Genomic DNA, 12,295 nt, shown 5'->3' on the forward strand with positions numbered 1-12,295 from the left:
TGAACATTTACAATCAAAACAGGTATTATTTTCTGCACTAGAAGACAGTCTCACGATCTATATATGTCAAAACTAATATGTATAACGCGTAAGCTTCCGATGGAAACCTGAACTACTGATGCCCACTGCCAGGAGGTATCAATATGGACCTCTTCAACATTTCAAGATAATAACCAGTTTAGTGTAGTAATTCATAAACTCAAAGAGGCAGCAGTTTGCATTTGAAATATAACTTGTGAAAAAGTACAAGCGGAATACAGCAGTACAGGTATTTCTCAGATGATCAGTGCTCAGCTCTGTTCTCAATGAAATAAATGGCTAGTTTTGTGCTATCTCAGGGGGACCAGGCTTGCGCCCATACGAACTGGGGACCTACAGCTCTGTTTTGTATTCCTCCTTCCCTCAACTCCCAAGCCTTAAAAATAGTGAGAATACTTTTCAAATGATCAGTCCAAGTACAATCATCTCATCATCTGTCTTGAAATATTCAAGGACTGCTTTTGAAAAATATTTTAGAGAACAATGCTAGAGAGTCATTAAGGGTATTTTTCCCCCAGATTAGCTTCAAAGTAGACATACCAAGAACCTCACCACAGTATTTTCCATTTAGCATATATTATTTTGGCATTTCTTAAGAAATCAAACAAGTTAAATTCTCTGTCAAAGCTTCACTTTCTGCACTGGTAAGCAAGCAGGTGATACAGATGGCACCGAAATAAATGCTGCTTTGCCACAGATGACAAACCATTCCCTGCACTGATGCTACTAAGATGCTTCACAGAATGGCACGCTATGGGCCAAATCCAACAACTCCTACTCATACGAGGAACCTTTATTCACATTAGAAACACCACTAAAATTAATGGGATTGAAAGATTACAAACTAGTCATGCAAACAGCAGTCTTTATGGTCCTGCCCCAAACAAGCACTCCGGGGTGGGGGGGAAAGCAAGACTGATAAATTTATTTTTTAATACATATGCATATTGGAGAAATGGACATTGCCCCACTATTTCATAAATGGGTTTTTAGCATCCCTTTCAGTAATGCTTATTAATATGAAAGTACTGAGGTACTGGATTGCATTGTTGCTTTTGAAGTCTTAAGTCCTCACCAACTTCAACAGGGAATAAAGTTTAACAACATACGCTTCCACATGAAAGGATATTTTTGTTGTTTGCTAAAACGCGATCACTTTATGAATAACAAAAAGCAATACCAAAGTCTTACCATTACTCCAGATTATTGAAACTTTTAAATGTTAAAATTTTGAGCTAAAAATTGATTTTTGTTTTTAGTTTCAGCTTTTACTTGTTACAGGAAAACAAGGCATTTTTTTTCCCACATTTCCTTACATTTTATAGCTTGCTTTCATTTTCTGATATATTACAAAGTGACTAAATCCATTAAGCACTGAAGAATTTAATCTTTTTTCTTTCATTTTTCCTGAAGAGAAACAATCATTTTTACAATTACAGTGAGGACGTGGTGCAGTAAAAATTTTCAAGGACTTTGGGGGAATTAATCGAAGCAGTTGCTTAATCTTATAGACATGGGCTGAATTTTGCTGTTCTTACTTACACAAAAGGTGTTGAATGGGAGTTTTGTCAAGCAGTCAAGATCTCAGCCACTAATAACCTCTCCGTTATTTTCTTTTTCTCATTAGCAGTCTAACAGCTAACAGACTAATCTGAAGCTGCTAGATGAATTACAGCACATAAAGCTTACCCTATGAAAACAGGTGAAAAACTGCAGGCACCACCTCTCAACCGGGTACCCGGGGCGAGCTCCTGAGCAGGTACCAACCCGCAGAGCTGTGGTGGCTCCAGCAGAGTGCTGACACTCTGCATCGCTGGGGTCTGGCCCTAAAATTAGCCCACAACAATTCAAACAAAGGGATTTTGAGAAAGTCACTTTGGGATGCTGATGCCTGAAGCGGCTCAGGTGCTGTGCTGACTCGGTGCCGGGGGTGCGAGGGGCTGATGCTGGGAGGCTTTGCTCTGCCACCCTCACTAAGCGCACCCACCAAATGCTTCTCAGGCTGGAGCAATGCGTGGCTGTGAGGAGGATGGTGCTGGCCTGCTTTCTCGCTGTCCAAGAGGAAGGGAGAGGGCTGAAAGGGTGCCTTGGGTCCTTCAGTCACTGTCACAAAATGCGTAGAGTTGCGAAAAAATTGCCACAGCTGCTGACTACGTGCACACAGGATTTGTAAACCTGGTTTTACTAGTTCTGAATTTTTATCGCAGGCGTATGTCTTTCTGCTCTGTATGAGATGAAAGCCTCTTGCATGATGTGCAAGGGAATATACAACGAGTGGATGCTTCAAAAATGCTGCCATCTCCTTTTGTGAAACAGACTGAAATTAAACATCACGTTCCAGTCAGGTTAATTCTGAAAATGCATGCTGTTTATTAAATAACCCCTTTCTTAGGACTAACTGCTCCCAGTCTGGAAAAAGCCCCAGTCGACTCCACCATGTTTCATCTTTACTCCAGAATCTTTTCATTTTGTCTCAAATCACTTCTAGTTCTGTACACGTAAATGACCTGAAAAGCACCTTTTCAATTATATTAAATAAGGACTATTACAATCAAATGTTCTCCGTCAATTCAGTATTTTGTTGTATGTTGTTACTCTGTGTCATAGAATCCTCAAATTATGTATGATTCATAAGACACTTGGATAAAACCAGGTAAGAGAATCAACATTTTCTAGGCTTTCATCTATTTCAAATTGCTGATACCTTCCTGAAGCATTCAAATCAAAGTGTCTTGTAAAGGAATCCAACAAATGTGTGAGTAAAATATTTTCTTTTTAGACTATATGCAATAATACAAATTAAAGCATGGAAAAGTGTTGTATGAACTACTACTATTTCTACATTCAGAGCTGCATAATCGAGACTTAATTAATATTTTCTAAATGTAGGAATTTCTTTCAGGAAGAAAAAAACCCACTCATCTTTCACTGAGAAGCAGTGTATGAACTGTGAAGTTTCAGAAAAAACTGTGTTTGTTAACACCAGCTAAAGATAAAATGTCTGCTAACTATGAAGACAGATGTATAAAATGCTCTCACATGCAACAGTCATTTCAAAGTGCAGCTCACAGCAGTTTTGTATATTTAAACAAGCAATATTATAAATAAAACTCTGAGCATAACGCACCAATACAGGACAATTATTTACTACTCCTATCATCAGAATACACAAACTTATTTTTCCCCAAGCACAATTTAAAGAAAGTAAGAAAATATATTTTAAAATCTCACAAATACATTTTCAAAATTATATTCCTTTGGAAACAGTAGCCTTGTAACAACTTATTAGTCCTTGAAAAGAACAGTATTACTTTTTCCTTAGCTTTATCATCTCTTACGATTGACAGAGCTTTTAAAGAAAGTTTTCTTAAATTGTTAGAACACGTTTGTTTTCTTGCAAATTAATTCTTTTTAACTCTTTATGATAGCTTTGAATCCCATAAAGAAAGATGAATTATCACATACTGAGCCCAAGCTGTGAAACAGGAGGAGACAAATAGAGACCCCTACTGTGTTTAACAATGTAGAAGAAATTCCAGACTCAATAGAAAAATTTTCTGTCCTTTTTCTCAGACCACAAAAGCTGTTAGGATGGATTTGAACAGTGGAGGGCACTCTTGCTATGCAAAAACCGGTACGGACCCGGCACACTCGGTTTGATCTATTCAGTAGCCTACATCTCAAAATTTGTTAAGTAACAGCCACCTGTGGCACAGGCACTAACTGTATTCTGTTTAAAACATTTGCTGTTTCTAACCTGTGCAGTGAAGCACTTTGTTATCTCAAACACTGGCGCCTTTCTACATGTATGCAGATGTGGAACAGATGGAAGCTTCACAAATTGTTTGGAATATTTGCGCAAGATACCGTATTAAATAAGACCTGCGTTATGTTTTTCAAAATCATATAAACAGCTATTCGGTTGGCTGTTATGGCATGTATACATTAATTCCGGGTAGTGCAGAATTTGTGTACAAATATGCTGATGTTTGTACCAACTAAGTTTATTTGGAACACATCAAGTTTTATCAAGAATCCCAAAAATAAATTGAGGTCAATACTTCTAACATAGCTGATATGAAAAAGACATTGAAAAAACAAAATAAATAAACTAGAAGAAAGAAGCAGAACACTACATTCTGCATAGCTTTCCTATTTTGAAAAGTATATAACTAACTACATCTTAAACTATGTAACTCTAACACCCTGCAGAATGAAGCCAGCCACTCTCAGAACAACCACTGAAACGCTGACAAATTTGTGTCTGGAGGCTCACCACAAGAGAAGCCAATGTGAGGACCCAATCCCGCATCTCAAAACTGAACTTACAAGCACTGCACTCAATGGTACTACTCCTTTGAGTAAAGTTACTCACATGTAGGAGTGCTTGAAAGAGCAAACCTGGAATGATTTGATGGTGGTTGTGCAGCTCAGTCATTTTGCTCATTTACCATTCCGTACGCTGCACTGTTGGACGGGATAGCAAAGCACATAAAGATCTAAACAAATTTGTTAGCTTTCATCATCTCCAACTTTGGGAACATCAGTACAGCAACGAAATCATACAATAAAATTATCAAGTGGCACCAGTAGAAGGGATCTCCCGAAACACTGAATAGCGAGTCGGTTTCGATTAACTGAAATAAAAATACTGTGGCACCTGCAGGGTTAATTAAGCAGCTCAAGACGCTGGGCTTCACAAAAGGAAACCTTTTTCCTCCTTTAAGAACTGTAAACACTTGTGCTGAACTAGATGGGCATTTGATAAGCTGTACAGCATGTAGCAAACTCTGAGGGATCTCTAGTTAACACTCAAATTCAGTGTTAACACTTAACAGAACAGTGGTAAGCCGTGCTGCCAAGGTCAACTGCACAGATGTACTAATTGTATTATGAGCTTGACATCTAGTGGCCACCCCTGGCAGGGCAAAGCAGGCAAAGGTTAAATCAGCAAGCCTTGTCAAAGCACTTCTAACTACCCACCCTCGGGGAAGAGTCCTGGGGAAGCTTTCTGGCACTCGGCAATCCCCCCCCCACCTTGTCCCCGGCTGCGGGCTGAGCTCCCGCAGCAGCCCCGCTGCTCCACCGTGCCCACCCACCCACCCACGCACCCACCCAGCGCCCACCCTGGCCGGCCGGCGGCTCCTGGAGGAGGTCAACAGCCTTCCCAAATATTTCGGTGTACCTCACTCTCTGCGTCAAAAGTTTGGAAATTTTTTGATGTTTCTTTTGCAACCAGTGATAGGGACTAAATTTGGGGGGGGGGGAGTGAGGAGGGCGACACACCAGTATTAAGAGAGTGGCACTAAGAGTTTCAGAAGGGCTCTTTTTAAAGATTTAGCTTACCCACAATAAATGTTATTCACGTGTGCTCATTTTGTGTACCCTAACTACAGCAAGGAACTACTAAAGACCCCACTCTTTGGTCCACTGTCTTTTCACTTTTCAACTTAAAACATTTTTAAATGTGTTTCATTATGGTTTTCTAGCACCCTTTTAAACAATTCTTTTCTGGCTTTCCCAATTTTGAAGGGCTTTTCTTTGGTAAGAAGAAATGTACAGTATGACCAACAGCACTATAACTGAACCAGCTCCTAAAAGTGTATTTTGGCCTAAATTCTCTTTTTTTAATTAATGGAAAACCTTCGCTACATTTAGTGGGAAATTTTCAGAGGGTAAAGGAAATAGGATTTTGGCCCTTTACATTGAAATATACAACTAAATAAAAATTTACTGCTGGAACTAGATTTACTCATGCTTCCTCTGAAAAAAAACATAGCAAATTACTCTAATTTTGCAAATGTAATATTACAAAATGAATTATTTTTACATGCTTTATTTTGGAAAATGTGTCAGTACTTAACTATTCTAATGTCATGCCAGTCCTGGTTTATTATCAGCAAAAGTGATTGACTCATGTCCTGACTGATGGATAGTCAACAGATACGCTTGTCCTGGCTTGGCAGCCGACAAAGCAAATGAAGGAAAGACATCCAGAAGATCTTTCCAGGACTCAAACTATTTTTCAGAAGTGGCACTAATACTCGTTATTAATTTGTTTATTTTTACTCTTTTTTTTAAAACGCCACTCATTTTTTGAATTGTAGCTTTTCCTCTGTCTTAGGCAAGGAGAAGTAATTTTCAACAGCTTAATGTATGCATATTAATAGCTTAATTACACAGAATTTAAACCAACACCTTTCAAAATTTCCTCCCTCACACTCCAAAAAAAAGAGCCTTAATGTCTACCTCAGGAGATGGTAAGACTTCCTCAAGATCAGCACCACCAGATAAAATCTGACCCAGTTTTGTCTACTTTCATTGTTATACATACATCAGCAAACTGGCTGATTGTTGTAGTTTCCTTATTATTCCAAATATTTTCCTGTTGCTAACACAGTTCAAAACAGAATATTTTAAAAATTATACAAATACAGATGTTACGTAGTTTGAATGTTAAGCCTCTACCGTAATAGCAGAACTATTTATATAAAAGTTTCAATGACCGTTTCTTATCAAAACGACAATTTACAGCAATACTTATTTGGCCTTTATTTTTCAAGGCAAAAAGCCGCCTCTTACACTTGCCTCAGAACAAACATCTGCAAAAATCACCTAAGTTTTATGTTTACTGACAGCTGCTTGTGATTTCTCAAGTTTTAAAGGCAATAGGGTCTAACCGATGTGTCATAACCTCTATTTTGTACGTAGGAGTGTCCCTCCAAAATGTGTTTTCATCCTTTGTATACGCAGATAGAGTGAACACCCTCACATGAAGCTGGCTGCTCCATAGCGAACTGTGTCGTTGCTGTGTGCCTGTGTACGTACTCCAGAAGAATACAGAGTGCAGTCATTAACTGCTCAAAACTGCACAGCCCAATCCCACTTCACCAGGATGAAAAAGATCCATTAGTTTAGACTATGTTGTATGGACTGAAGAGTGGGGGGAAAAACAGCACCAATATCTAAAAAAATTATTGCAAAAGGCACACTAGAAAACTGTCCTTACACAGTTCACTACAAGGTATCCCTTCCACCTTAAGACTAAACAATGATACATCTTAGCCAGAAACTTTGCATGAAAAAGTCCAAAGCATCATTTGTCATCACCCTTACCAGAACCTCACTTGCACACTCTGAGAATCACTTTTCAGCATTACAAAAAAAACCTTTTTATTATCCCTACTTTAAAAATACAAATGCTATATCCGTGGTTTAATATAAAAATTAATCGGAGTTGAAGCATGTGCATTGTATCTGTAATTCTGATTCGTTTGTAATCTGTTGAATTAGGCAAGTGTATTAGAAATGTAATTCCAGCTATTACAATGCTTTACATTTACTGAGAAACTGAGATTATTGTATTCTACAGTCATCTGAGTCCTGCTGCTGCTGTTTTTAAATCATTTCCATCATATCTTCTAATTTAGTAACCTCAAAGTGGTTTTTTTAATAGGTATCTTTTGTTCACTCTTCTACAGTGCAATTATTCAAGTAATATATCATCACCAGCTGCTGGTTAACACTTCCTTTGAAAATTATTAAAAAATATATTTTTAGCATTTCACTTTCGACAAATAATGTAAATCTGTAGTTGATGACATTGCTAATTATCTTCAGATTTCCAGCAGTTTCTCACCATCATGACATTGCCCTGTTTGAATGCAGTTGTGTCATATTGTAACCCAAGCCGGCTATAAAATTATCTGTTCTGATTCGAAAACTGCTGTGATAACGTTAGTACCGAAGTTATGGTGAGACCAGTCAACTTAAAATCTGGCCTAATGTTTATCTTCCATTCTGCTCCCAGGCTTCTCTCTGCTACTATGAATGTCCCTTCACTCCAAGGATTACTTTTATGGGACATTCATTTTTAAATGCTTCACTTAATAAAATCTGTTTTGAGGTGATATTAAACACGATTTCATTAAATTAATAATAAGCTTCATTTTCTTAATCTGGTGTTAACAACAACTTCCACATTTGAAGATAAACAGCCAAATTAGTGAAAAGGCTACATGTACCAAATAATACTGCTTAAACAGTTTGCTTTCTAAAAAACGACAAATATTCTTGCACTGTGCAAACTATTTTTGGCCTGTTGCAAAATACGCTCAGGAACTGTAGCAATATCTTGATTACAGCTGTGAACAGAAACGAAGAACACTGACTTGACAAGAAGTGTTTTAATTCACGAGATTTGGAGCGCTCATTATATCTGGCCTATAAAACTGCTTTCGGCACAGCAATCGTTAGTCTTCCTAATATAACGTGTAAATGATTTACATTACACTAATGTGCACTAGATAGCCCTCTACTCGTGTATCCTGTCTCCACCTTGTTCACATTTCTCAAATGTAAGTGCAAAACCAACAGCACTACTTTAGCTTGTTAATTGTTAACTATGAAGGGTTTCACTCTATTAATTAAAATATGTTTTAATAAAAGGAAACATAGTACATTTTGATAACAGCCTTCTAAGGCTGAAAAGTATTTACATTGTTGCATTTTAGGGCTGCTGTGAAAGCCGATTTTGTGCTATTCAGGGACCACAATAATAACGCTTTAAAATTCCTCACTGGGATGCAATGTAGTCCTTTTGATGGAAAGACTGTCTTTCTCATTCGGCAGAAATAAATCCATTCATTTGATCATGTAGTCATTGAGGGCAATACAAAACAAACCAAGTGTGAGAAATTCTATGTGATGAAGTAAACAAAACAAAACCCCCCAAAAAAGGGGAAAAAAAAAAAACATTTCCATGACAAAAAGATTCTTTGTCCTTAATCTACCCACCATATGCAAGCGTTTCTTTTTAGCATATCTCTTGTTCTAATCTCGGGTGACATGGCTACATAGATAAGATTCACAAAACAAAACAAAAACCTAGTTTAACAATTTTTTTCAATTTATTAACTCTCCAGGAGTGTCATAATGAAGTAGTGGGGTTTTATTTTTCTGTATTGAAATGGATTCAGAGCATGTAAAAGTTTATAATGCTAGTGATAAATTCTTAGACCTAGAACCCACACCAACAGAGACTGGGCTCAACAAATCTTGTTTACATAGTAAAATACTAATTATTATCTGCTTGCCTATATCAATTCATTTTACACAACCAGTGTTTCCTAGGGAAAAAAAATCAAATTTTGAAAATGCACTGCTTTGCTCCTCTGCTGTGACAGAAGGAAGCATTTCTCTGTGTATCTGTTATTGTCAACACCTAAGTGGGTTTTCCTGGAGCAGTGGCAGCAGCCCCCTTAGCAGCCCTGGACAGTGTGGGACCCACTCTCTGGCTCCCCAAATACCCTGGGAAGAAGCAGGAGGCTTAACGATTTGCTAGTCTGACAGATGTTTTAACCTGATGAAGTGGATTCACACTGCCTTAAGCTTCAGGGCTGTAAAGTTCAGATACAATAGTCAAAATCCTCCTCAGGCTTCAACTTTGCTGCCTTTCTCTCCCCACAGATGCAACTTAAAAGTCATTATAGTTTTGAAGAAGCAGAATGACTTTTTTTCTTTTTGAAGGGAGGGAGAGGGGGGATGAAACAGTGGAGCAAGGGGCCTACACAGAAAGCAGAAAACATTGGGGCTCCCACTTGGTTATGCGAGAAACTAAGCAAGCAGTGGCCTCTATGCAAAGAGGAAAAGAAAAACTTTCAAGTGGAAGCTCTCAACTTAGCCCAGGAAAAGCGAGCATGGGCTGTGGCATGCCTTTGCACGCTGCAATGCCAAGGACTACTAAGGAAATTAAAACTAAAAAAAAAAAAAAAAAAAGGAAGAAAAAAACCCTGCAGCCCTCTTCTCGAAAAAAAAATACAGCAAAGTGGACATAAGGAGTGATTACAGCCCAGCTCTTTCCAGCTTCAGACACTTGTTCTGGGCAGCCCAGATGCATAAAAGCAAGTGTGCGTGTGCCTGCGTGTGGGGAGGGAGTGAAGAATGGCGGATGGGCGAGAAAATAACCCTTCCCCACTGCCTGCAGCCGGCGCGACAGGGGCTGGTGGCGGTGGTGGCACTTCGTGTCACCTACCACTGATAATAATTACAGTCGCAGCAGAGCCAGGAGGCGAAGGGGGGAAGGCAGCGCAGGGGGGGGGGGGAGGCGAAAAGCTGCTGCTCAACCTCCTCTAAAAGAATGAAAACTCCGCTGCCCCCGCGCACCGAGCGGCCCTGCCCGCTCCTACCGGGGTCCCCTGCCCGCCGCCGAGCCACGGTCCCCCCGCTCTCCCGGCGCCTGCCGGGCAAACGGGGGGGGAGCGGCCGGAGCAGCCCAAAGCCCAAGCGGGCTGCCCAAAAAAGTGCCTCTCCTCGCAGCCTGCGCCGGGTGGCCCGGGGAGGCGGGGGGGAGCCCCTGGCACCGGCCGCCGTGGGGATGCCCCGGGGGCGCGCCCCGGGGCCTGGCAGCCCCCGGCCCGCGGGACCGCCCCCCCCCGGAGCCCGCAGCCCCAGGCAGGGCACCCCGGCCCCGGCCGCCCCAACTTTTCTGCCGGCGGGGGCGAGGGAAACATGGCTCCTGCCCGCTCCGAGCCTCCACGGGGGGGGGGGGGGGGGGGGGGGGGGAGAAAAAAAGAGGCATCCCAAAAAAATAGAGAGAGGGAGCGCAGCGGAGAGGAGGAGGAGGCAGGCGCTGCTCCGGGGTGCCCGCTCATGCAGCTGCCCGAGCCCGGGTGAGTGGGGAGGGAGGGCCGAGCCCCGCCGCCGAGCCCAGCCGCGATAAAAGCGCTCGGGAGGCCGGGAGGGAGCTGCTGGGAGGGATGGTTAGTCAGGGGGTGGGCTGCAGAAACTTGGCTAAACTGCGAACTTCTCAGTTCCGCTGCCTCTTCCCCCAGCTGCTCTAATTCCCATTCTCCCGCTGCAGAGTAATTGCGCTCCCATGTTCACCATCACCATAAATCCACCTATCTCCATCCGAAACCCACTCACAAAAGGAGAGAGAGAAGGAGAAAGAGGCGCCGGGAGCCCTTACCGTGCTCAGAAACTACCTCCGCTTGCAGCTCTTCGTCCGATTTGAGATGCTGGGGTTTCGCTTGCTTTCGACGAGACATGCTGCTAACTGAGCCGTCTTGACTCTGCTTTTTGCAGAGGCATCAGCGACGTGGAGGTGGAAAGGGGGGAGGAATTGGGAACGAGGGAAGGGGGGTGGGGGGCTGGAAATAACTGTTCGCAAATAAAAGTCGAGTTGCAAAACAAACCAAACAAACAATAACAGAAAAGGCAACCAACCAAAAAAAAAAAAAAAAAAGGGCAACGTTAACTAGCCAACCAAACTGGGAGTGAGTGAGTGAGCGGGTGAGCGAGTGGCGGATTAGCCGGGCGGGGTGTGCGCGGTGCGGTGGGGTGTGCGCGGCGGGCTGGGGCGGCTGCGCGGAGCGCGCATGGGGCTCTGTAATTATGATTGTGAATAATGCATGGCGATTAATGGTGCTGGGGGCGAGCGCGGATTGGCGCGGCTCCAGCGGACTCAGGCTGCATATGTAAATGAAGGACCGGGCTCCGCAATTAGCCGCTTCGCTCCGCCAAATGATGCGTCTCCCCGGCACCGGCAGCGCCGCCTGCGAGAGGCACCGACCGCGGCGGCGGCGGCGGCAGCAGCGGCGGCGAAACACACCCGCACCACGCAGGAGGGCTCTGTTTTGCACACACTTTACACAACATATGTGCAAGGTCCACTTGTTGGGGGAGGTCACGATCTTCGCTTTTCTGTCTTTCTCTCTCCCCCCCGGCTCTCAGTTTCTTTTGCTCTTCTTTCTTCTGCTCTCTGCTTTCTTTCCTGGCTTTTATTTTTTCCCCTCTTTCTTTCTTCACATCACTCTGCGTCTTCTTCTCTCAACTTCCCCAGAAGTTGATCTTCAAGGCATCTGCTTTCTGTGTGCGTGTGAGTAATTTCTTCCCAGGAGGAAAAGAAACTTTTGTGTGTGCTTTTTCTTTTTCCCTTTCTTTTCGGTGTGCGCGTGTGTTGCTCTGCTCTTCTTTCCCCTTGATCTTCACATGCTTGTCTTTAGCTCTTCCTCCATCCTGTCTCCTTTTCCGCCGCTCTTTCTCTGTCTCCTCTTCCCGGCTGACTTTTGTTCTCTCCTCTCTCGAAAGCGCACGCACGCACACGCAGAAGACCTTGGGCAGTTTTGTCTTTCACCTCTCCTTCCTTCTTCTTTGTCTTGCAGCTTCTTTCTCCAAGCAGAGACTCCCCGTTGCTGGTGGTGGTCACTTCCTGTTGTCCATTGGTAGGAAGTTTTTTTTCTTTCTCCCTCTCTCT

The 12,295-nt window shown here is 42.4% G+C and overlaps 1 protein-coding gene across 1 annotated transcript in view; it reads right to left on the reverse strand.

Annotated features, from left to right (window-relative positions):
• The window catches only part of SALL3 (spalt like transcription factor 3), a 19,601-nt gene extending 8,514 nt beyond the window's left edge, over positions 1-11,087 (reverse strand). The window contains exon 1 of the mRNA XM_068396852.1: positions 11,009-11,087. Coding sequence (XP_068252953.1) covers positions 11,009-11,087 — 79 coding nt within the window. The remainder of the gene's footprint in view (positions 1-11,008) is intronic.
• Between the last annotated feature and the right edge of the window lie 1,208 nt (positions 11,088-12,295).

This window comes from Nyctibius grandis, chromosome 3, assembly GCF_013368605.1.
Source record: "Nyctibius grandis isolate bNycGra1 chromosome 3, bNycGra1.pri, whole genome shotgun sequence".
NCBI classification, from domain to species: domain Eukaryota; kingdom Metazoa; phylum Chordata; class Aves; order Nyctibiiformes; family Nyctibiidae; genus Nyctibius; species Nyctibius grandis.